This window comes from Ceratina calcarata, unplaced genomic scaffold, assembly GCF_001652005.2.
Source record: "Ceratina calcarata isolate Rehan_Ccalc_2016 unplaced genomic scaffold, ASM165200v1 scaffold78.2, whole genome shotgun sequence".
NCBI classification, from domain to species: Eukaryota; Metazoa; Arthropoda; class Insecta; order Hymenoptera; family Apidae; genus Ceratina; species Ceratina calcarata.
In genome coordinates this window covers 122,671-143,887 of record NW_017179105.1, presented here as the reverse complement: position 1 = coordinate 143,887, position 21,217 = coordinate 122,671, and the positions used below count along the sequence as shown (strand labels likewise).

Sequence of the window (21,217 nt, the reverse complement as noted above, 5' to 3'; positions counted from 1 at the left end):
GTTTCTAATTGTGCCATGCCATCAAAACACGGGGATTCCCTTTCTAACTAAAAATCAACGCAATTTTAATACAGTTTTATTTTCACTTTGTTTCGCTAATTTTAGAGTTCAGTTTCAATTACGTAGTGTGTTGTAATGTATCTACTTTGTTCAATTTTCTTTTTAAAAAGTAGTATTTTCGTAACCCTGGAACCTATCTTCGATCTTTACATGGTTTCCTATAGAAAATTTTAATTCACTTTGCGTCGTTTCAATTTGCGTCGTGTTTTTTTGGAACGTAACCACGACGCAAACTGAGGTATTGGTGTACCGAGGTAATCCTATTCGATGCGTCGTTAATTTAGAAACGGTCGAGCATCGTTATGATAACTTTAATTATGGTTTTGGTGTTTGCTTCTAGGCGACGTAGGACGCGGAAACGGTTTATTTCTAAAACGCGGTAGATCAAAAGATTCCTTTCATTCTGGACGCGGTCACAAAGAGCCCCACTGTCGCGTTACGTACATTGTGCTCCTCTCGTTAAGCGCACGGGTTTCCAAGAAACCCGACGGTTCGCGTAATTATCGTCTAACCCCTGGCGCGGTTTATCACCGTAACAATTAGCGACCACCGCCGATTCGCGTCCCAGTTATTTTCGTTAACGTTAATCCTCGATCCGAAACCCAGTCCGCGTTTAACCGAACCCGGAACACCGCAGACAGGATTGGCCGCGGTAATTGCCGACCATTCACGGCCAGGTGTTTATTTCGAAATTAACGCGACGCATTCGTGCCACCAGGTGCCGTTATTGCGATAAGCTGCACAAAATGCGGTCCTTTTAATCATCCCCCATACTTCACGTTTCACGCAAGCTGTGGCTGGTTCAAGCTTTTCTCTTCGGCGATTTCACGTAGCGAGACGGCTCTCTCTTAAATAAAGATTATACGTTTTTTTTTTGATCCTGTGTAATAACTTTCAATGAATCGCATTCGAAGCGTTCGTAATAAGTATTTTAATAAGTGTTGTACAGCAATTTTAAATTGATTCTGCACGACGTCATTAAAATGCTGATCTGGTATGAATCAAGCTTAAAGAGCTGCTATAGAATTCGTTCCGCTTTCTAGCTGGCCACGAGGATTCGATCGTTTTTGCTAGAAAGTCGACCGTTTAAACAATTTATATTCTCCCCATCGTTCAGGGGTCTCGAAGCCCACTCGACTCGACTCGACGACTCGTTCAGTTTTTCGTCGACGCGTGCCGCCCCACAAATGAATTTACGGGTCCCGTTCGCGCCCTCCTTCGGCCCGCCGTCCCATGTTTAATTCATAGGGGATGCGTCCCCTGCCAGGAAATATCCCAGAACCTATCCGGTGGGAAGTTTCCAAATTCCAGTTCCTCGAACCTCGTTAATTGAACTGTCACATTGCGTACCATTTATTGATCGAGCGATGTCGTGCATCTCTGGAAATACATATATAAAATATAAAATATTCTTCCAAGTTAAACGATGCTTGTGTTTTAAGGAATCGGGAAATTCTGCATAGCATTTTCGCCATAACTTCCTTGGAAAGCAACGGTAGGGCAAATAATTCCGATTCGTCGTGGGCTCGATGGGAAACGTCTCCCGGGTCATACGTTTCATAGATTCCGAGCACGACCGGAGGATCCAGGTTGGATCGGCGATAGATGGATCCGCGGAATTCTCTCGGCGCGGATTCTATCATCGTCCTCGTCCGACAGTTAGCGATCCATACCTGGCCCGCAGCCAATTCAGGAAGCGTTCCTCGATATTCCAGTCGCCGTGGACCCGTCGCGTGTGAACATCGACAAACTGAGTCACTGCTATTTTTTTTTTGTTTTTCTTTTTTCTTCGACCATTAAAAGAAGTCAAACAATAGCGATTGGAATTCTACCGATGGAACTGTTGTTTCACGCGGTTCCGGTTGTTTAAACAATTCCTCCAACTTTTCCGATAACACCGAAACCTCGGGCAGCAATTGCGACCAGCAGGGAATGTTCGATCGATCGATCGATCGACCGGTTTTCGAGTCGAGTTTCCCCTCAAATTCGGTTAGCGGCGGTATCATTGGGGGAGAGAAAAATAAAAGTCCCCTCAGGCTCGATTCGGATACGGTACGGTCAGACCGTATCAAACGTCAAATCAGTTATCAAAATCCAATTGCGATCGTTTTCTCTTTTACTCAACGGATTTTCTCATCGTCAGATATTTACCAGTATTAATTTTTATCGTAGATCTCGTGTCCTGCGGTAGAAGCGAAATCTGGCTAGTGTGAAGGGAGTCTTAAAGACTTTCGTGCGGGCAGCCAACTATTGTCACGCGCTTCACCCGTCTCGACGTCAGCCTTGATTGCGTTCTGCTGGAAACGAGCCGGGGACACGAAAGGTCTCGCGCGCGCTCGTTTTTCCAAAGTATTCCCGCCCCCGACCCATTGTTTCCAACTCCGACGCGAAAGCTGCAGGGTTTCCCCTGTTTAACCCTTGGTCGTGCGACAACCGGCAACAACAAGTTAGTTTGTACGACCAGGTGGATTTGCCTCCGACGACTTTATGCACAGAAATTTCGCTCATTGATTTCGTTTTCATCGTGGATTAGAAAAACGAGTCTCTCATTACGAGCGTGTGTAAAGCTGTTGTGGCAATCGAAGTTGGCATAATATTTTATCTATGATTCATTCAAGATTACTCATAATTTAATTATGACCGATTTTATCAATTGAGATCTGGCTACGCTGTGATTGAGCGACGTAAAGGAAGTCTCGTTTCATTACTTTCCGGCTAAACCGTTGGCGTCGGAACTATTGATTGGGAACAATTGGGAGAGCCTGCCTGCCTGCCTGCCTCGCAGATTCGACTTCTTTTCTTGTTTTATCTTGAACAGTGCAACAGGTGTATGATCTCGAGCTCCTAAATGATTCTACTGCCGCGTTAGCACAAAGTCAGCAAAAGATATTCTCACAGCTGGACCTTACGCTTCTTTTTTCAGGATTTGGACCACGCGGATGTGCTGACGGTGGCCTTCGAGCTGGACGGGCAAAAACGAGTGTTGGATCTCAGGTTGAACACGGATCTGATTCCGGTCGGCTACCAGCAGCGTCATCAGCATCAGGGCACGTACAAAGTGCACACTCCGTCCAAAGTCGTAAGTCATTTTCATTTACATATTTTCAAAAAATGACGCGTGTCGTGCTTATACGTAACGTCGTCGTCAAGCTTACGTTATTTTATGAAGGACATACTGAGTTCATCAACATACAAACATCTTCCTTTACGTTTGTAAAACTCGAATTTCTGGAAAATGCGGAATTAGCTAAAAAACGTAGATACACAAGTGAATCGATTGTAGTGACTCACCGTCTGACCGTGCAGACGAACGTTTCGAGAGTATTGATCACTTTTTAAATAAACGAGAACTGAGTAACGCTTCCTCTTTATACAACCACTCCCATGTACTAAACAATGTTCCTTCCATCAGCATTTTACAATGATTACTTTGCGATCGTCTTACACGTTGTGAACGGGTCAAGCATCGAACATAGAGCATGGAGAGATAGAACTGATTTATTTGAATAGGTGACTCTCTGTTGCATTGTTTAAAAACATAAGGTGTGTTCTTGCGCATCCATTTGAACATCCATCTGTACACGGACACTTGCACTCGTTGGCCATTTTGGATTTCTAACCAATCACGCTTCATATTAAAACAGAGCGAATTTTAAAATCGTAAACATGTCAAAAATTAGCTACTCGGAGTGTAATATATATGCGTGTTTGAAATAAACAATAGGTCATTGTACTTCCAATATGGCCGATGAGTGGAAGGGTGCAAACAGCGACACATTTGAACACGGCGGAAGAACACACCTTATGTCATGCTCTGTTGTAAAAGTTTTTGGGAAAATCTTTGGTTCAAAGGGTGAAAATAAATTTTCTATTGGCTCTCGTACGAGTTCCAGGCGGACCGTGAATCACGCGAAGAACATAATAGCCACCCCTACGTAAAAACAGAATAAAGAGAAACGAGCGTTTTTTGTTTTAGCGATTCCAGCATCGGTACATGTAAATTTTTTGCGCGCATCCGTTATTTACGGTTAATGGGCAGACATAGAGCATCGGATTGGTCGGACGTGTTTCATCGAGCGAGTTCGTTGCGCTTCACGTTCATCGTCGTCGTCGTCGTCGTCGTCGTCGTCGTCGGTTCCACATTTTACGCAATTGAATAAATGAATTGGCACGTCCAGTCGCCGTTCTCGTTCTCTTCCCTCGTTGATTATTTGCTCTCGCAGTCGCGGCCAAACGGACGAGCTAATTTCGGTCGCTTAAACGGGCAAATTCCGCGAATCTAACTAGTTAGAGCACTGTTCAGAGGTTTCGCGCTACACTAATTACGCTGGTTCGTCCCACGCGATAGAAGAAAACTCTCCGTATTCTGTGAATGAAAAAGCCGAAAGCTCTTTTCCGAAGGAATAGGTTACGTAAATGTGAAATAAATCGTGCGCTAAATCGGATTTCGTGGGGTTGACAGCAATTCGTTGCGAGTCCTTACTCTACCGAGAGGAAGGTGAAAGAGGAACAGAAAAAATGGCTGGCCCAATGGGAATCTGGGCCAACTATATTTGTACCGGTCGGACGCACGGGTGAACCGCGTCGCGGATTCGAGGATTCGGGATAAGCCGAGGGAAACTTGTTCTCAAGCCTCTTTAAGAATATAACGAAATCGAACCGCGGCAAATGATTAAATATAAAGTAACGATTTCCAAAGAAATTTACTTCGTAAAAAAGGATCAGACTTTCTCATCGAGCCGCACAGATCCTCGTTTACAAGTTTGAAAATATCCGATTGAAACTCGCAGGAGCTCTGCCATTATCAAGGCAGCGTTCGAGACGTTCCTGGGTCCTGGGTGGCGGTGTCCACTTGCAAAGGATTGCGCGGGGTTGTTTTCGACGGAGAGAACCTCCACCACATCCACCCGGGAGGGGAGACTCTGGACTCGGATCATTACGTCTACGAGCACGCAGATCTCGTCGCCAATCACACTTGCGGTAACTATCCTCGACCGTTTTCTGCTTCATTCACCCAAGTATAAATGTCACTGCCACACTGTTCTCTATCCCGAATTTCGCCGGAAACCGCATCCGTAATTGTCTCCAGCATCTCTTCCTAGATAGAAAATCCCAGGACCGGATCGAGTTCTATTTCCGTGATATATCCGTGACGTGATACATCCAATTCTCCTCGAAATTGAGACGATTTGCCGTTTGACGATAGCATGTAGTTTAAGCCAGATGATATGGACGCGTAATGTTACGTTACGTTAAACGAATACAGATATTAAACGTGACACGATTGCTTGGTCATTTTTACTTGCGCGTTTATAAATTCGCTATGTATTTATTGCAATTACAAACAAGGCAACGCGCGACTCTGGTACAAATGGATCCTCGCGAAACTCGTCGCGAACCGTTTCCCAGATTGGAAGACCTGTCCGTGCCGGGGGACTGGTCTCTCCTTAACGGTCTTAACGAATGTGGGAGCAACATTTTACCGGCTCCTCTCCCGTGTGTAACTTTACCGAGAATCCCGGGACCGCGACCGAGACCGATGATCTTGGTTTTTTGTTCACAGGTTACGAAGGAACGCCGCACCATGTTCACGGGTACGGGCACCGCGGCAACAGAGCCACCAGGGTACGATTTTCCCTTTTACGATCACCGCCGTTTTTTTTTAGCTTTGAGATTTATTTTTCTTTCAGGGACATTTTTCCCTGTAAAGAAATATTTTTTCATACAAATTGACTGTATAAAACGTGTTTGATCAAACGATTGCGATTTGTATCGACCAATTTTTCGTACAATGAAAGCTATACTTGGAGATACAAAAGAACGAATGTGAGATGTCTTTGATCGCGATTCCTTATTAGATTCCTTTGGTATCGTCTTGTAGCACAAAAGGGCGGCCGAGGTCGTCCGTGGACCGTACAACGCAAACAGGCAATCCCGGTACGTGGAGCTGGTCTTCGTGATCGATAAAAAGGAGTATATCGCGCTCGACGAGAACCTAGACAAGGTTTATCAACACTGCAAGGATATCGCGAATATCATCAACGCAGTTAGTATAACTTCTGAACCCTCGCGGTGTCGAGTAGTACCGAATTGGAAAGAGAGAAAATTTCATCTCGTTTCAGTTGTACATGCCTCTGAATATATTCGTCGCGCTGGTCGGCGTGCAAGTTTGGTCGGATACGGATGAAATAACGTTGTCGACCAACGGGGACACCACCCTCTCGAATTTCCTACGGTACAGGAAGGATAAACTAGTCCAGGACATGCCCAACGATAACGCTCAGTTGTTGACGTAAGTCTTTGAACAAATATCAATAAATCTGACGACTATTCAGAGGTTGAAAGATTTCGTGTTACATAAAATAGTAGCATGTAAAAAAGCATCTTGTAAAAACTTGTACGACGAGTAACAAGTCGTACGATGAATCGTAGAATGAATCATGAATTTCCATTTATGCAATTGTTCGTACTATTACGAAGTCTCGCGCGAGGGAATACGCGATGCGACAATCGTTTTCGGAATTTGCAGACGGATCACCTTCGACGGTGGCGTGGTGGGAAAGGCGCTCAAGGGACCAATATGTACGTGGGAGTTCTCCGGTGGAGTCTCGATGGATCACTCGAACGTGGTGGGATTAGTGGCTGCCACCGTGGCTCACGAAATGGGCCACAATTTCGGCATGGAGCACGACTCCGCCGATTGCGAGTGTCCCGAAGAGAAGTGAGTTCAACTTTCGTACACCAGAACATGATACTTCCATTTCTGATTGAAATCCATCTCGAATCGTATCACGTAACATACGAGTTTCCGATGATTGGCCGAATTCTAGGTCTTTCGATAAATAACTTTTACAATTCTTCTGTTCTTGCTCTCGTGTGTATCATTTATATGAAAGGAAGGACGATTATAATCGCGGTTGCAGATGCATCATGTCATCCTCGAGCGGTTCGTCTGGACCGACTCATTGGTCGACCTGCTCGCTGGAGCACCTGGCTCTCGCCTTCGAGCACGGAATGGACTATTGTTTAAGGAACAAACCGCAGAAGCTGTTCGACAGCCCAATCTGCGGTAACGGATTCGTGGAGCCCGGGGAGCAGTGCGATTGCGGGTTGAAGGAGCATTGCGACAACCCCTGCTGCAACGTGACCACCTGCATGCTACACAGTAACGCGAGTTGCGCTACCGGCGCGTGTTGCGATCTAAAAACCTGCCGACCGAAGACGGCTGGGACCGAGTGCAGAAGTGCCGACCACGAGTGCGACTTGCCCGAGTACTGCACCGGCCAAAGCGAATACTGTCCGGTGGACGTGTTCAAGATGGACGGCGAGTCGTGCAACATGGGTAAAGCGTTTTGTTATCAAGGCTCGTGCAGGACTCACAACGATCAATGCAAGCTGCTTTGGGGTCCCACGGGTACCTCGTCCGACACGCCTTGTTACGAGATGAACAACAAGGGAACCAAGCAGGGCAACTGTGGTTTCAATCGAGTGGCCGATAGTTACTTCAAGTGCACCGACGAGTAAGTCAACGATTCTCTCTCTCTCTCTCTCTCTCTCTCTCTCTCTCTCTTTGTTCTCGAACCTGAGGAAGAAACCGGCGGAGTATACGAGTGCGTCGTGATCGTTTTAGAAACCTTCTCTGCGGCATGCTGCACTGCAGACATCAGAACGAGAGATTAGAATTTGGCATGGAGTCCGTGTCGATCCTGAGCCACTCGTTCATCAATAACGGAGGCAAGATCATACCGTGTCGGTCTGCTATCGTGGATTTAGGATTGAACGAAGTGGATCCCGGCCTCGCACCCGATGGCGCCAAGTGCGCTCCCGGAAAGGTGAGACTTCATTTCGGCAACGCGAAGCTCAATTGCTCACGGATTCATTAGACGAGTTTGACGAATGTCATCGCTTGTTGTTCGGTTTAGATGTGCGTGAACCAGAAGTGCATGCCAGTGGCCGACCTGCGCGCTTCCGTGTCCGGGGGCAGAGCGTGTCCGAACGATTGCGGAGGCAACGGGGTGTGCAACAGTCTAGGGCATTGTCACTGTAATCGCGGGTTCCGGCCACCCGACTGCACTCTACCTGGCGTGGGTGGCTCCGAGGACAGCGGCCCCGCGGAGGATCCGAACGGTAGGTATACTGCGTTCCCGTCGTGGCTTGACGTCGTCGACTAATCTGTGTTTCACGTTTGCCACAGCGAGGAACGACTTCATAATGGCCCTGTACATCATCTTCCTGGGGATCGTGCCGATGATCGCGCTGTCGTCGTTCGGCGTCTGGTATATGAGAAACTCCGGGCAGCATTGGAAAAAGGGCATGATGTCAACGTACGTATCCAATCTCGAGCGTGCTACAGAGAAACGCAAACCGCATGCTTTCGCGTCGCGCGGTGCTCGCAAACCGAACACGGGTCGCGCTCTCGGTCAAAATTTCTACGAGAAGGTAGTCATCCTCTTCTCGCCTCGTCAGGAGGCCTCGCGTAACGCGGACAGGGTGTTCACCATCAGCGACAGCCTCCCGCTGAAAGAGAAACTACAGATAACTAAAACGAATCTGATATCGACCACTAACCCGGACGCGATTAACTGCAGCAACAATATCGGTTATCAGAAATCGATGTTGCTTAACAATCAATTACCGGAACGGAGCGATAACGATGGGAAGTCCGAGGCCTCTGAGTCCGATCGGACCGCCGTTATTCCGTCGGGCGAATCTCAGAGGAAAAACTCCTTGAGATCGGAGCTAGGCTCGAAAATCGCCGAGCGTTTACAGCAGATGCAGAAAAAGCCGACGAAAAATATTAAAGGGCTCACGCTTAAAACGGAAGTGAAGTTCGAGCATCTGAACGAGAGCCCGAGCGGCAGTACTGGCATCACGCCAAAAACGGGCGACCCCGGCGAGAGACCGTACTGCTCGAAGCAACCCGCTCCGTTTTATAACAAAAAGCCACCACCTCCACCGGCTCCGGCCCAAAGTTTAAAGCCAAAGGTCTAATTCTTTCGCTACTAGTTTTCTCTCACAGCGCTTACTTTCACGTCAGTCTCGATTATTATTTTTAGTGCGGACGTCGTAGCGTTCGCAGCTACGATCTTCGCATTACGTCGTACTTAAAGGGTTGGCGATAACGGTGGTGGTCAATGCAATTTAATATACTTATCATTGCCAAAACGATAATATATACGCTGTGATTTTTAAACTATGATAATAGACAAGGTAACAGTGAAATACTCCGACGCGGGCCTTCTTTTTACGAGGAAAGAGTCTCCGGGCACCGCGTGCAGTGCACGTTTTTAAAGAATTTATATTTGTATAGCTTACTTTTACAAATGTTCTACTATAAATGTCTATGTCGTAAATGTATAAGTGATTTATTTATTCGTTTATCGTTATATCATGCTCAAGTGATGATAGATACACGTTTGACGTGATACGTAAGCGCTGAGCCGATTTCGATTACCTTTCCTAAACGATCAGAGAGACGTTAAAGCCACAACGTTGCATTTCAATAAAGACAATTTATAATCACTAAAGTTCGAACTGGTCATCGATGACACTCAACGCGTTGTATCACGTGATAGAACAAAATAGTTTGATAACAAAGTAGAAAAGTGGATGAGAATTCGATTCTCGTAGTCAGTCTAATTTAACGAGTTCACGTTTCGGGAGAGAGAACCGTGGGGTATATGTATATATATATATATATATAGAGAGAGAGAGAGCATGCATAGATGTTGATGTGACACGAGCATGAGCATGTACGAGTTTCTTTTTTCGATTGCTTTTGCATTTGATAAGAATTAAGTGCTGAACGTATCGCTTGAACGTTCGAGTCGATGATTCAGTATTAAAATTATTCAATACTCTTTACGAAATTTTTTTAAACGAGCAATCGGTCGAGTCATTTGAATTGCTCCTACTTAATTGTATAAGTACATTGAAACAATAAAAGTAGCATTACATACAAATACAATTGTACACGGTTTCTTATGTGAACATAAATCTACCTCCCTCCAAACAGCTTGCTACTAACACTTTAATCTTTGACTAATTCCCCAGCAAGTTTCATCGGTCTTGCATGCTTCTCGTGGTCGATAGATTACCGCGTGCCGTCGATGAACGACTGCGAGAACCTATTTTTCTTTACGCACCTGCATGAACGATTTGTGACTCGCGAGACTATCGGACCACACTTGCTTCAAACACCTCGACTCCTTCCCAGGCTTATGAGACTGTGCTTACAATTTTCAGGAGCGATCGCGGCCACAACGGACTGTCCATCAAAACGATCGATCGTTCCAGTCCCTTGCCTCGTAACATCGAAACGATCGATTCTAGCCTCAGTCAGGATCCGGCGTGCGCGAGTCTATTGCCGAAGCCGGACACCGACGAGCGTTACAACAATAATTTGTTCGGCCAGTTCAAAGGTTTCACGATCACGCCGATCAAGGCGAAGAGCCCCGAGCCGAGCAAACCGGCGCCTCCTCCGCCCACGATCCCCACCGTAGCCATTAAGACTAACATCAAGCCGATACCGAAGAGCAACCCGTCGCGAAGCTCGTTGCTCGGTTCCGGCTCGAGCTTCAACGAAATCGACGCGCCTCCGACGCTTCCGCCGCTAAACCCGGGGTGCACGTCTCGCCCACTGATCAGTAGTCCCGTGTTAGCCGCGACCACGTGCACCTCAGTAGAGCTGGTGGCTCCGAAAGTCAAACCTGTGATCGACGGACCGACCAGACCCGCGCCGGCTCCACCGATCTCGGACGTTCAAAAGCAGCCGAGACCGAACAGCACGCCTCTGACCAACGTGCTGCTCCCGGAACCCGAGAGGAAACCGGACAAAGGCAATACATTGAACAGAATCGCCTCGATGTTGAGACCCAACTCCGGAATTATGAAGGGAGGCCTACAGATCTCGCATAAGGACGACAAGACGAACACGAACTCGTTGCCGAGGACGCACCATCTCAAAGCGAACAAAGTGATAGACAAGGAGATCTTGAGGAACCTAGAGATCTCGAATCCCATACCGCAGAAGGAGATCGAGATTCCCACGCCGGCGATTCCCGTCGTCCCTGTAGTGGACACGGAGAGGAAGAACGTGGTCCTACGCGCGCAGTCGATGAGAGACAGCAAGATCACCCCGAGACCAGCCGTACAGACTTTCGGCTCGATGCGACAAACGTCGTCTGTCAAGAGGCCTACGAGTATTCCAGCGAGCACGAGGCCCACCGCGCCTCCGCCGGAGCCACCCACTTCCGCAACGATGATCAACGAAACGGTGAAGATCCCTGGATTACCGGGATACCAAAATCCACAAGTGAAGAGCGCGGCGAAACTCGTGGAGAACACTTACGACGATTGCATGAACTTAGTCTCTGAATCATCGTTGTCTAAGATAACTGAAGAGTCGCCTACGAACGACAATATCTACGCAGTGATAGAAGAGACGCTCCCCGAAAAAAAAAAGAACGCGGAACCAGAGAAACGAATCGACAACGAATACAAGTTGCCGAAACGAGTCGAGGCGCCGCCGAATCCCGGTGGCCTGGATTCAATGGGCCTGCTGTCCGAAATCGTGTCAGAGATATCAAATAGGAACTTCGATTCTATCTATTCAACGTCGACCCTGTTCAGAAAGCCGCAGAAGAACGAGGAGGCGGCGAAGAACGCCGAGTATTTGAGTTCGGGCAGTTCGATGGGCGCCTATGTGAACTCTGCACACTACAAGTCTCCGGATAGTATTTATTCCAATTCCGCGTCCGGGAAGTTTAACTCGTCCAGTTCTACTACGAGCTCGGGATATCTGAATCCATCGGCGCTGAACGTGCCGCAGCAAGAACCTGACAAGCCTGACGCGAAACCGTTCAACAAAAGTAAACCGTTGACTCTTAGTTCGACTAATCCGAACGTAAACGACGAGATATCGAAAGAGCTGGGCATGAAACCTTCGGAAAGCATCGCGACTCGTAAACCAGTGGCACCCGCGAAGAATCGGCCGATTGTCAAGACCGAGGAGAAGGAAAGTAAGGAGCCGTTGAAGCCCCCGCTTGGAAGGACGAAAACGCCGCCGAATATAACGAAGAGCAGACAAACTTCGGACGCGTCCAAGTCTAAACAGAATTCTGAGAACAATCTGAAGGGTTCCAGGCAGAATTCGTTAGACCGGCAGAGTTCCAGCGACAATGGAAATGGTCAAGATGAGCAGGATACGAATGTTAATAGATTATCCCTGAAAACTGTGCCTTGTAATACTAAGGATAACGGGGGAAAGTTCAACAGCCCGGACCTGGTGTCGAGCTGCTCGAACGCGAATCAAATCAGTACAAAGTCACCGGACGTTGTGGGCAATCCGAAGGTTGGCTTCCAACCGAAGAACGTCCAGAAGACGGCCACAATAACGCGTACCAGCGTGACGAGGTCGTCTCCCACGACGCCGACCAAGCCGTTGAGCATCGCGTCCAAGATAATCGCGGAGAAGAAAAAGTCTCCTACCGGTAACGCGAGCGTGACCAAATCGTTGTCGGCCAAGGAGACGACTCCGAAGAGCTCGCAGCCGAAGCTTGGCCAGAAGACGGAGACGAAGAGCGCGGAACCAGCGAAGACGAACACAGTGCAACGTGCAGCGAGCGGCAAATCGAACGTGGCTTCTTTACAACAAAAATTCGAAGCGAATAGGAATGTTAACGCGACAAGGACGGTACCGAGCGTGCATAAAAAGACAGTCGGGGGCAAAGCGAACGAAGCGGCGACGACGACGGGTCTTAAGAAGTAAGAGAACGGTGCAGGAATCGTAGTTGAAAATATTCTAGTCTATCGAACGGTGACACGCGAACGTACGAGAGATATTATTTTATTTAAATATCAGGCTGCAGAGACGGGAAGTCGTTATAGTACAATGATCAACGTTCGTTCGGGGAACCGAGCGATGGAAAACTGATTGATCTAGAGGATGAACTCGTATTATTCAGAATGTCGTGCGGGAGTCAGGTTGTATCGGCCGCGGGACTCGCGGCAACGAAATATTACTGTTGTAAATAGTAGTTACTTAAAAATTCTAATATTTTTTGTAGAGGTTGCTCGTACGTCTTCGAAATACTTACGCCGTAAAAGGAAAAAACGAAAAAAAAAAAGAAACGTTCGAGCGTACGTACGCGCAAAAACAGTAACGATCGTCAGAATATTTACTTTGAGAACATTTTTTAAACGAGACGACAGAATGCGTAACAATTTATTTTCAAAAATTTCGCCTCACCCAGCGAAGTGGAACGCGTGAACGAAAATAACAAGAATTCTTGAACTCTGTGATATACGTGTAACGAAAGGTAAATACAGAAACATCGTACATTTATTATAAGTAGCAGATTATAGACGCGACCAAATCTATCATTTTATATATGTATCGAGACTCGGCGACGCGATTCAATTTTCAAAAGAGGAAGAATTAATTTCGAAAGGGAAAACCATATCCAAGCAATAAGAATAAAAGCATACCGATAGCACGTTCCAAAGACTAAAGTCTGAAATTTCGATCGTACCTTTAAGATCCCAACGAGTTGAATTAAAAATTGTATAGTCAGCTTGATCAGTAGTGTTTGCTAGAGTCGTACGCTGTATTCGAAAACGAGAACAGAATTTCTTCTACGATAAGAAAAAACGCTAGAGTACAACGTTAGAGACGTTTCGTTCGACCTTTTACTTTCGCACGGTTCTTTACGTATGCATCGTGAACGGAGACACGAATTTCGAGCCTGGACGTTCGATCGCTAAAAAGCATTAGTATCGTTAGACACGTAAAGACTACCTAAGAGAAATATTTATTTGACTGATCGATGTAAATATGTTTATAACGTAAGTAGATGTAAGTTGAATTTTGTACAATGTACCTTCGTGCTCGCTAAGTCATCAAATTGAAAAAACGCGACTTCGGCATTTAGCTTGTTGAACAGGTGTCTTCGTCGAGCGTGTGAAATTCGGGCTTGTAAAGAGAAAAAGGTTTTATTGAACGGCACAGTTGTAACGTGTTCGTGCATTTATCGTTTCTCGCGTACTTTAAGATTGCTCGCCGGTTTTAATTTACACAGTTCCTATGTACAGGCGTCTCTCGACGCGTTCGAACATTTCGAAGACCGCAGCTTATATGTTCAATAAAGCTCTTTTACGATTACCTATCCGCTGTCCGCATATCGTTTGCCGTCTAGCCGCTTTTATTATATACTGTTTCACGCAATAACGTCGTGTGTATGGCTTCGACGTAAGGACAATCAGGCATTTTGTACGACACGCAAAAATCTCTGATCGAATGGCAAATCGCGACGCGTCGGGATTGGAACAACGATCCTCCTTCGCCCGTGTTAAGGATCTAGCGAGACAGACTGTTACTGGTGTAATAATTACGAGTTGTAAACAAAAAAATAAGTATTTTTAAACGAATGTCCGAATTTTCAGATCAGAGAACGTGTGCACGTATCACGTTTTGCCATCCAAGAGAAACGAACGAGATCTCGACAAGATTTTGAGAACGATAAGATTATTATTGTTAGGCTGCCGATTTTTACGAACACACTTTCGTTTCGCCCTTCAAACATTGCGGCATCTGATTTGTGTCAGAGATTTCGTCTATCTTTGCGTGATTGCACGCATTTCGTAAAACCCGTAGTCTAATTATTTTTAGAGGCACCATTCGTTTCCGAACGAAATTGTTCACAGCCTACGATAGTTAACAGACATCGACGCATTTTACGTTCAGTATACCAAAGATAAGTTACATTCTGCGTGTTAAAGGGCCAAGAATTTACGCTATCGTAACTACTTAAACGTTGTCTTGTAACTTGTACATTTCCTAATGCATAATAACGTTACAATAAATTCTTTATTCCGTGCATCCGCCTCATGTGTCATTATCAACAGACGAACGAAACGAGGTAGGTAAAAACTGCTGTAATCAAAGTGCACAACATTTTAATATAAAACTTGTTTATTTAAAATAATCCTTTTTGAAATACGAATAGCATTACACTAAGCAATCACACGTGGAATAAGTATATTGATCATACTTCACGTAAAAAGAAAGTTCAGCTACCGGATCATGAATATAAATTGCAGTCGTCATATCCTATCAAGAGCCTCTAACATTATTACGCTATTTCCGCGTATGACCTGGAACAATTAAAATGAACAGGAGTTTGACTCTTTCCAGTGAACAGAGGCAAGACATTTATAACTTACCACCATTCCTATGTTGTTTTTGGTACCATCTTTACACTCCTCGATACTCTCGTCAATTACCATGTTCATGAAAGGATCGAATCCACGTAAAATTCCAACAACGTGCCTTCCTCCATTCAGCTTTACTATAAACAGAATTATTGCACTTTGTCTTACACCAACGGGAAAGTGTAATTTGTTATTTGTTATTTTTAATGTAAATTGTATACTTACGTGATAATCTTTTATCCATGTACCTGAAACAAGGAAAACGAACAAGGTATTAAAGGTTAACATTTTCGACGAAGATCAATGTAATCATACTTTATGTACAAGAAATTTGTCTTATACTTACTTTTTTAGTTCCGGCGGATGTGCCTTACTCATTTTCTCTTCTAAGGCAGACTGTCTACAACTAACACGTTATTATTTACTTTCCAACCAAAGAGAACGAGAATGAGCACGAATGAGCACGCTCACAAGAGGTTTAAGCCTCCTTATAATCACACGCGCGACAACAGCGCGGCGGTGGCAGCTACACGCACTGCCAGCCTACACCAAATTCATTTGAGCCAAGCACTTCGCTGCCACGAACGCTAGATGGCGCCACGATGAACTCCAAATTCATCGGAGCCAAGCACTTTCGCGGTCATGAACGCTAGATGGCGCCACGAGCAACCCCAAAATCATTTTAACCTACGTTTTAAAATGTTAATTAACCTAATAATTGATTAAATAATAAGTAAATGATACAGTGAACGAATAACGTTTATTATTTTTATAAGTTACACCGTTCCTGTATTTTCACATTCCCTTTACATTCAATTTCAAAATAAAATTACATCAGTAACTATTTATCCAGGCGTAGGTTAAAATTGTTTTTATTTTGACGTGTCAAACAGTATCGACCACAATTCTATAAATGCCTGATCGAGCATTGAAAAGATAAGACGTACACTTCTTAACGCTCGTTTTGAATTTTGTCCCCTAGGGGAAACTAACACATGCACATAGCTGGCTCAGTTTCGTTGTTACTAGCTGTACAACGAGGTACCGTCGAAAGCTACAAAGTTTCGTACGAAACATATATTTTTCTACCTACCGGCAATTGTCGACGGGTATTTTGTAAAAAAGAAAAAATAAAACACTGTTTTATCATTCCTCGTGAATTACTCCTACCTGCTCCTACTCGTCAACCATCTCACGGACGCTATAACGAGAAATGCTTCAGACAGAGTGCGATCGAGGAAATTTTGTCAGTACCCACCAATAGAATACCGAAAATCATACTTGACTCGTTATAAATACTCGAGTTGCAAGAAAAATGCATAGAACCTTCCTTGTAGACAGTGCGACAGTGCCGTTTATATAAAAATTTCCTTCCGTCTTATCCTTGTTCCGTTGGCAAACACGAATTAAAGTAGGCGCGCCTATAATCGCTTCCATCGATTAATTTCGTATTCAAAGGGGGCCTAATCGGGATCCAGCAAACATTATTTTACTAACGCGAGCATAATTATAAATGTTTAACACACTATTTATGTAGTAATTGCTAATCGGAATCCTGATTCTTTTGATAGCAGCAGCAGCAGCAGCAACAGCAGGGTATGTGTACATTTTATACGAATGCTGGCGATTGTTCTTCAAAATTAAATACTTGCATCCTCTGTTGTAATCAGGTAACGTCCAACGAACGTCTAGTGTAACAATAATAATATGCAATTGTTAATTTGGTCCGTTTGATTTATTGAAAGAAACCTGTACTTGTTATAATTATACGTGTAATTGCGATTTGTAACCGTGTAGATTATAAATAAATCATTTACGCAAACACTTGTTTAGTCTGATTACTTTCTTCTCTTATTCGTTTTAATTTCGCATTGTTTTGATCTGAAAATTGTTTAATGATTTTTGTGCGTCACTCGCATTACGTACGAGCGATATGAAGAATAAGAAGAATTCAATTTTGCACGTGAACATTTCGCCAGTATGACGAAAAGAGAGATGAAGAAGGTAGGGATGCGATATTATTTAAAGAGAGGTGAGTATACCGGCCTTCTTAAACGCGGTGGTGTCTCCGTCAGTCTTTGTGCGAAGCTTTGAGGGAAAACGGGATTGAAACCGCGAGCCGTTTCAACATTCAGTCAAGAACCCGACCGATTCGAGTGAAGAAATAGACATTAGGGATGTATTAGGAAGATTATATTAAGGAGACGTTGTCAAAAAACGACTCGGAGGACGAATAAAAAGTAGAGAACACTTGAAGACTGACACTTGAGAACGGTAGAAGTATTACAATTCGCGTAAAACAAGAGAAAAGAGAAGGACAATTAGAGGGGCGTTTAGGGCAAGCAGGAGCTATGGTGAATCAAATAACTTCCCTATCATTTTCAGTGGGTGAGTAGAGAAAAATAGAAATGAAACAGCCTATAAAATCGTTGTCAACCGTTGTTAATCACATAATTTGTATTCCGTTTGCGTAAATCATCATTTAATGTTTGAAAAATATCACGACGGCGACGACAATGTTATTAAATATTGTACAATTTTCACGCCGTAATCAAAATTCCAGGTGCGCGTTCATTACGTCAATGATAACATTCTTGTTTGATATTTTCCTTCTCCTACGTGTTCGCGTATTTTCGCGTCAGCAACCAACTGATTTTTTCATCATACGTGCTCCACATTCTCCTCCATAATTTCAGTCGCATTTTTTTTCTTTTCGCATTTCGGCAACTATGTTTTTCTCTCTCAATTGTTCTATTCGACGGACCAATAACCAGCTCTATAATTGAACAAACGCGAACGCATGATAATGATCAGAACTATACTTCCTCCGTCTCTCACTTCCGTAAACATCAATTCATGGCACGGAATAATTAAAAAGTTTACAGTCGTCGTCACCAATTTGCCTAATTGTCCATTTATCCAACTGTTTGATCGCTAAATTGTTCATTTGTTCAGATCATATCACACACACATCCGCGAACATATTTTTTTTTCCACTTCAACGAGCCACAAAAACGCTCGTCGAATCATAATTATAAATTTTCAATCGATCCAATTCACTGTTTATCGTTCGGTCACTCGGAGAACCTTCTCAGCTTAATAGCATTATAAATCGCATACGTGTGTATAATTTATTCTTCATATTCCCGATCGCAGCTGTCTCGCGACGTGTCGACTTTGTGAAAATAAATCGCGTTCCTCTCTCTTGAGAACTCACGAGAAAGAGAAGAAATTAAATTGACTTCTTCTTCACTTATTCACTTACCGTGTGCGCATTTACCATCAATTAATTGTGCCAGTGTCATACCTTGCTGATAGCTAATTAACTCTAATAGTAATTGAAGCTGACGAACGAATAATTTTTTTTAATCGTTATCTCCGCGTTTGAGAGACGATTCGATAAAATTTTGTACAAAGCAGTAGGTTTTATTAACACGTATCGAACGATATTGTTGATCCCACGTAATTGGAATTCATTTAATCATTTTAGACACGAACGGTGGAAAAGAGGGCACCGCGGACTTCGAAAAAGCCATCAGACTTTGCGGTGACTATTACATCCTATGTTCAATGTATTCGTCGAATTTCGATCGTCGACCGTATTATAACTTACGTCTTCTGATTCTCAGGATATGGAAAGTTTCACTACAGTATCCTTTTATTATGCGGTGCAATGTTCCTGTGCGTCGGCTGCCAGAACGGGATCAACGCTTATATCCTTCCGTCGGCCGAATGCGATCTTAATTTATCATCCGAGCAGAAAGGACTGTTGAACGTCGCTTTCCTGTTGGGTAAACGCTAGATCGTACTAATTTAGAGAAGAAGGCATTGTCAACCGTAATTATATATTCTCGTTTAATCAGGCGGAGTAATCAGTTCCTTAGTCTGGGGAGTTTTTGCCGACGCCTATGGAAGAAGATACATACTGTTGTTAACGTTGTTTAGCGACAGTGTCTTGTCCATCGCCGGGAGTTTTTCCCAAAGCTTCAGAGTATTATTATTCTTCCGAGGCTTGAGCGGCTTTTTGTAAGTACATTTTTTCGATAGAAGCTCTCTGACGACGCCGCGCCGCTCGACAATGTTCATCACGACTCTTTGTTACTTTCAACGACAGTATCGGAGCGCCTGGATCTTTGGTGTACAGTTATTTAGGAGAGTTTCACGCCGAGAGGCAAAGAGTCAAAGCCGTTTGTTACGTGGGATTCTTCTGGACGTTGTCGTGGTTGATATTACCCGGTAAAATAAGAATTATTCGTTTCCTCCGTCCGCGATTGTTACTACGTTAAACGTTATTCTAATAAATCCGCTTCTCTTCCTTCGAGGCCTGGCATGGATCATCATACCGATGCCGATGTCTCTTCAGTTCAACGGAATCGTTTACAACTCCTGGCGATTACTTTTGGCAATCATCGTTATGCCTACTCTATTAGTAACGCTTATAGCAATTAAATATCCCGAGAGTCCAAAGTTCTTGGTGTCTCAGGGCAAGACCGAGGAAGCATTGTCGATATTAAAAAAGATTTACGCGATTAATACGGGAAATCACGAGGACGAATATCCGGTGAGTGTGTATACATGGTCGAAGAATATCGCGAGACAGCGAATTAACTTGATCGGCGTTGCAGGTAAAATATTTATTATGCGACGACACGGCTCCCGTCAACGATAACAAAAAAGGATCTGGCATGTTGACACAGTTGTTAAAAAATATTTGGCAACAAATTAAATCGTTGGCTTCACCGCCATTGCTCAACTACGCGATCTTATGCTGGACCATTTATTTCGCGAACATGTTCGGGTAAGGGACCGATCTAATTACACTGAATCAATCACGTTCCTAACGACGACGACGACGATCGTTAATCGATACATTATCTTCAGATATTACGGTTTCGGATTGTGGTTGCCGGAGCTGTTCAACAGATTCGAAAACTATCACAATTTGCATCCCAACATAACGGTCGGTGTCTGCAAATTAATGCACGACTTGCAACCGTCAATCTCCGTTGTCAACAATGTCACGGCGATCGCTGACAACGTGATCAATGCAACCGTGGACACCGTTGGCTGTTCGCCAGACATGGACGAAATGGTGTTTATCAATTCGTTGACGATAAACGCTTTCTGCCTATTGGGAAATATACTGTCTGGATATCTAGCCAATAAACTGGGGAGAAGAACAATGCCAGGTACTAAAATTTTCCGCGGAGGAATTCGCTCGCGAAATCGTCTAATGTCCTCTTGTCCGTTCCGTTATAGTGACTACCATGCTGCTGGCCGGAGTGTTTGGCTTCGCCATATACTTTGTAAACTCTTCGTTACAAATCCTGATGGTCAGCTGCGTCTTTTCATTGGCGATAGTCACGGCTAACTTTGTCATTAGCAGCATCGTGGTAGATATATTTCCGACTCACGTCGGAGCTGTCACTATATGCATGATGACTTGCTTCGGAAGATTAGGTGCTATCGCTAGCAACCTGGCGTTTGGATTACTATTGGACATTAGCTGTGAAGTTCCCATCTTTTTAGTTGGAAGTATAGTCATCTGTAAGTATAAACTACTGCTACTCGCTCAAGATTTTGCGCCCTACTACTTTTGTCACAACTCTCTCTTCTTCTTTCAGTCGGAGGACTGTTGGCGTTGACTCTCCCAAAGAAAAATTCCAGATGATACTCTGTGGTGGTGGTGGTCGTCGATCGTCGTCAAGAGAAGAAGAAACTCCAAGAGGAATGTGAAAACGCCGTTGTGTATAACAACACCATACATACATTATTTCTTCTCATCAAATCACAATACTGTCCGTGTGTCCGTTAAGTGACATGGTCTCTAAATTATTTACATTGTCCGCTGTTCTATGGAATATATAGTTGTACATGTACATATGTATGTGCGGTATGCGTGTGGAGAATCGTACGCGTAAAATTGATGATGGTTCGATAAAATGCT

General features: G+C 44.4%; 3 protein-coding genes across 4 annotated transcripts in view; 2 read left to right on the top strand and 1 right to left on the bottom strand.

Annotated features, from left to right (window-relative positions):
* Window positions 1-14,936, top strand: part of Meltrin (disintegrin and metalloproteinase domain-containing protein meltrin) — a 46,748-nt gene extending 31,812 nt beyond the window's left edge. The window contains exons 3-13 of the mRNA XM_018034315.2: window positions 2,984-3,139; window positions 4,851-5,040; window positions 5,624-5,685; window positions 5,942-6,106; window positions 6,183-6,352; window positions 6,590-6,781; window positions 6,984-7,580; window positions 7,691-7,892; window positions 7,983-8,187; window positions 8,255-8,384; window positions 10,306-14,936. Coding sequence (XP_017889804.1) covers window positions 2,984-3,139; window positions 4,851-5,040; window positions 5,624-5,685; window positions 5,942-6,106; window positions 6,183-6,352; window positions 6,590-6,781; window positions 6,984-7,580; window positions 7,691-7,892; window positions 7,983-8,187; window positions 8,255-8,384; window positions 10,306-12,829 — 4,593 coding nt within the window. The 3' untranslated portion in view covers window positions 12,830-14,936. The remainder of the gene's footprint in view (window positions 1-2,983; window positions 3,140-4,850; window positions 5,041-5,623; window positions 5,686-5,941; window positions 6,107-6,182; window positions 6,353-6,589; window positions 6,782-6,983; window positions 7,581-7,690; window positions 7,893-7,982; window positions 8,188-8,254; window positions 8,385-10,305) is intronic.
* Window positions 14,937-15,013: 77 nt separating this feature from the next.
* Window positions 15,014-15,755, bottom strand: SNRPG (small nuclear ribonucleoprotein G). The gene is made up of 4 exons (XM_018033929.2): window positions 15,617-15,755; window positions 15,496-15,518; window positions 15,283-15,407; window positions 15,014-15,213 (listed from the first exon to the last, which is right to left on the bottom strand). Exons 1-4 carry the CDS (start codon window positions 15,646-15,648, stop codon window positions 15,163-15,165), a joined length of 231 nt encoding a protein of 76 aa, XP_017889418.1. The 5' UTR covers window positions 15,649-15,755; the 3' UTR covers window positions 15,014-15,162.
* A 1,123-nt stretch (window positions 15,756-16,878) lies between these two features.
* LOC108630690 (synaptic vesicle glycoprotein 2B) lies at window positions 16,879-21,212 on the top strand. Of its 2 annotated transcripts, XM_018034117.2 has the most exons (10): window positions 16,880-17,658; window positions 18,761-18,817; window positions 18,900-19,061; window positions 19,134-19,296; window positions 19,385-19,506; window positions 19,593-19,831; window positions 19,896-20,068; window positions 20,152-20,459; window positions 20,530-20,817; window positions 20,895-21,212. In XM_018034117.2, the coding sequence occupies exons 1-10, from the start codon at window positions 17,622-17,624 to the stop codon at window positions 20,939-20,941; spliced, it is 1,596 nt and encodes a 531-aa protein (XP_017889606.1). In that variant the 5' UTR covers window positions 16,880-17,621; the 3' UTR covers window positions 20,942-21,212. The 2 variants fall into 2 exon arrangements, with proteins under 2 accessions (XP_017889605.1, XP_017889606.1); XM_018034116.2 differs by having other exon boundaries at window positions 16,879-17,658; window positions 20,530-21,212.
* The last annotated feature ends 5 nt before the right edge of the window (window positions 21,213-21,217 follow it).

Excerpts from the sequence above, each read along its gene's own strand:
- SNRPG (XM_018033929.2), bottom strand. The coding sequence starts at position 15,648 with ATGAGTAAGGCACATCCGCCGGAACTAAAAAA. Across the intron at positions 15,519-15,616 it reads CATCCGCCGGAACTAAAAAA|GTACATGGATAAAAGATTAT; the intron begins GTAAGTATAAGA and ends TCCTTGTTTCAG. Across the intron at positions 15,214-15,282 it reads AAAACAACATAGGAATGGTG|GTCATACGCGGAAATAGCGT; the intron begins GTAAGTTATAAA and ends TAATTGTTCCAG.
- LOC108630690 (XM_018034116.2), top strand. The coding sequence starts at position 17,622 with ATGGTGAATCAAATAACTTCCCTATCATTTTCAGTGG. Across the intron at positions 19,507-19,592 it reads GTCGTGGTTGATATTACCCG|GCCTGGCATGGATCATCATA; the intron begins GTAAAATAAGAA and ends TCTTCCTTCGAG. Across the intron at positions 20,069-20,151 it reads TATTTCGCGAACATGTTCGG|ATATTACGGTTTCGGATTGT; the intron begins GTAAGGGACCGA and ends CATTATCTTCAG.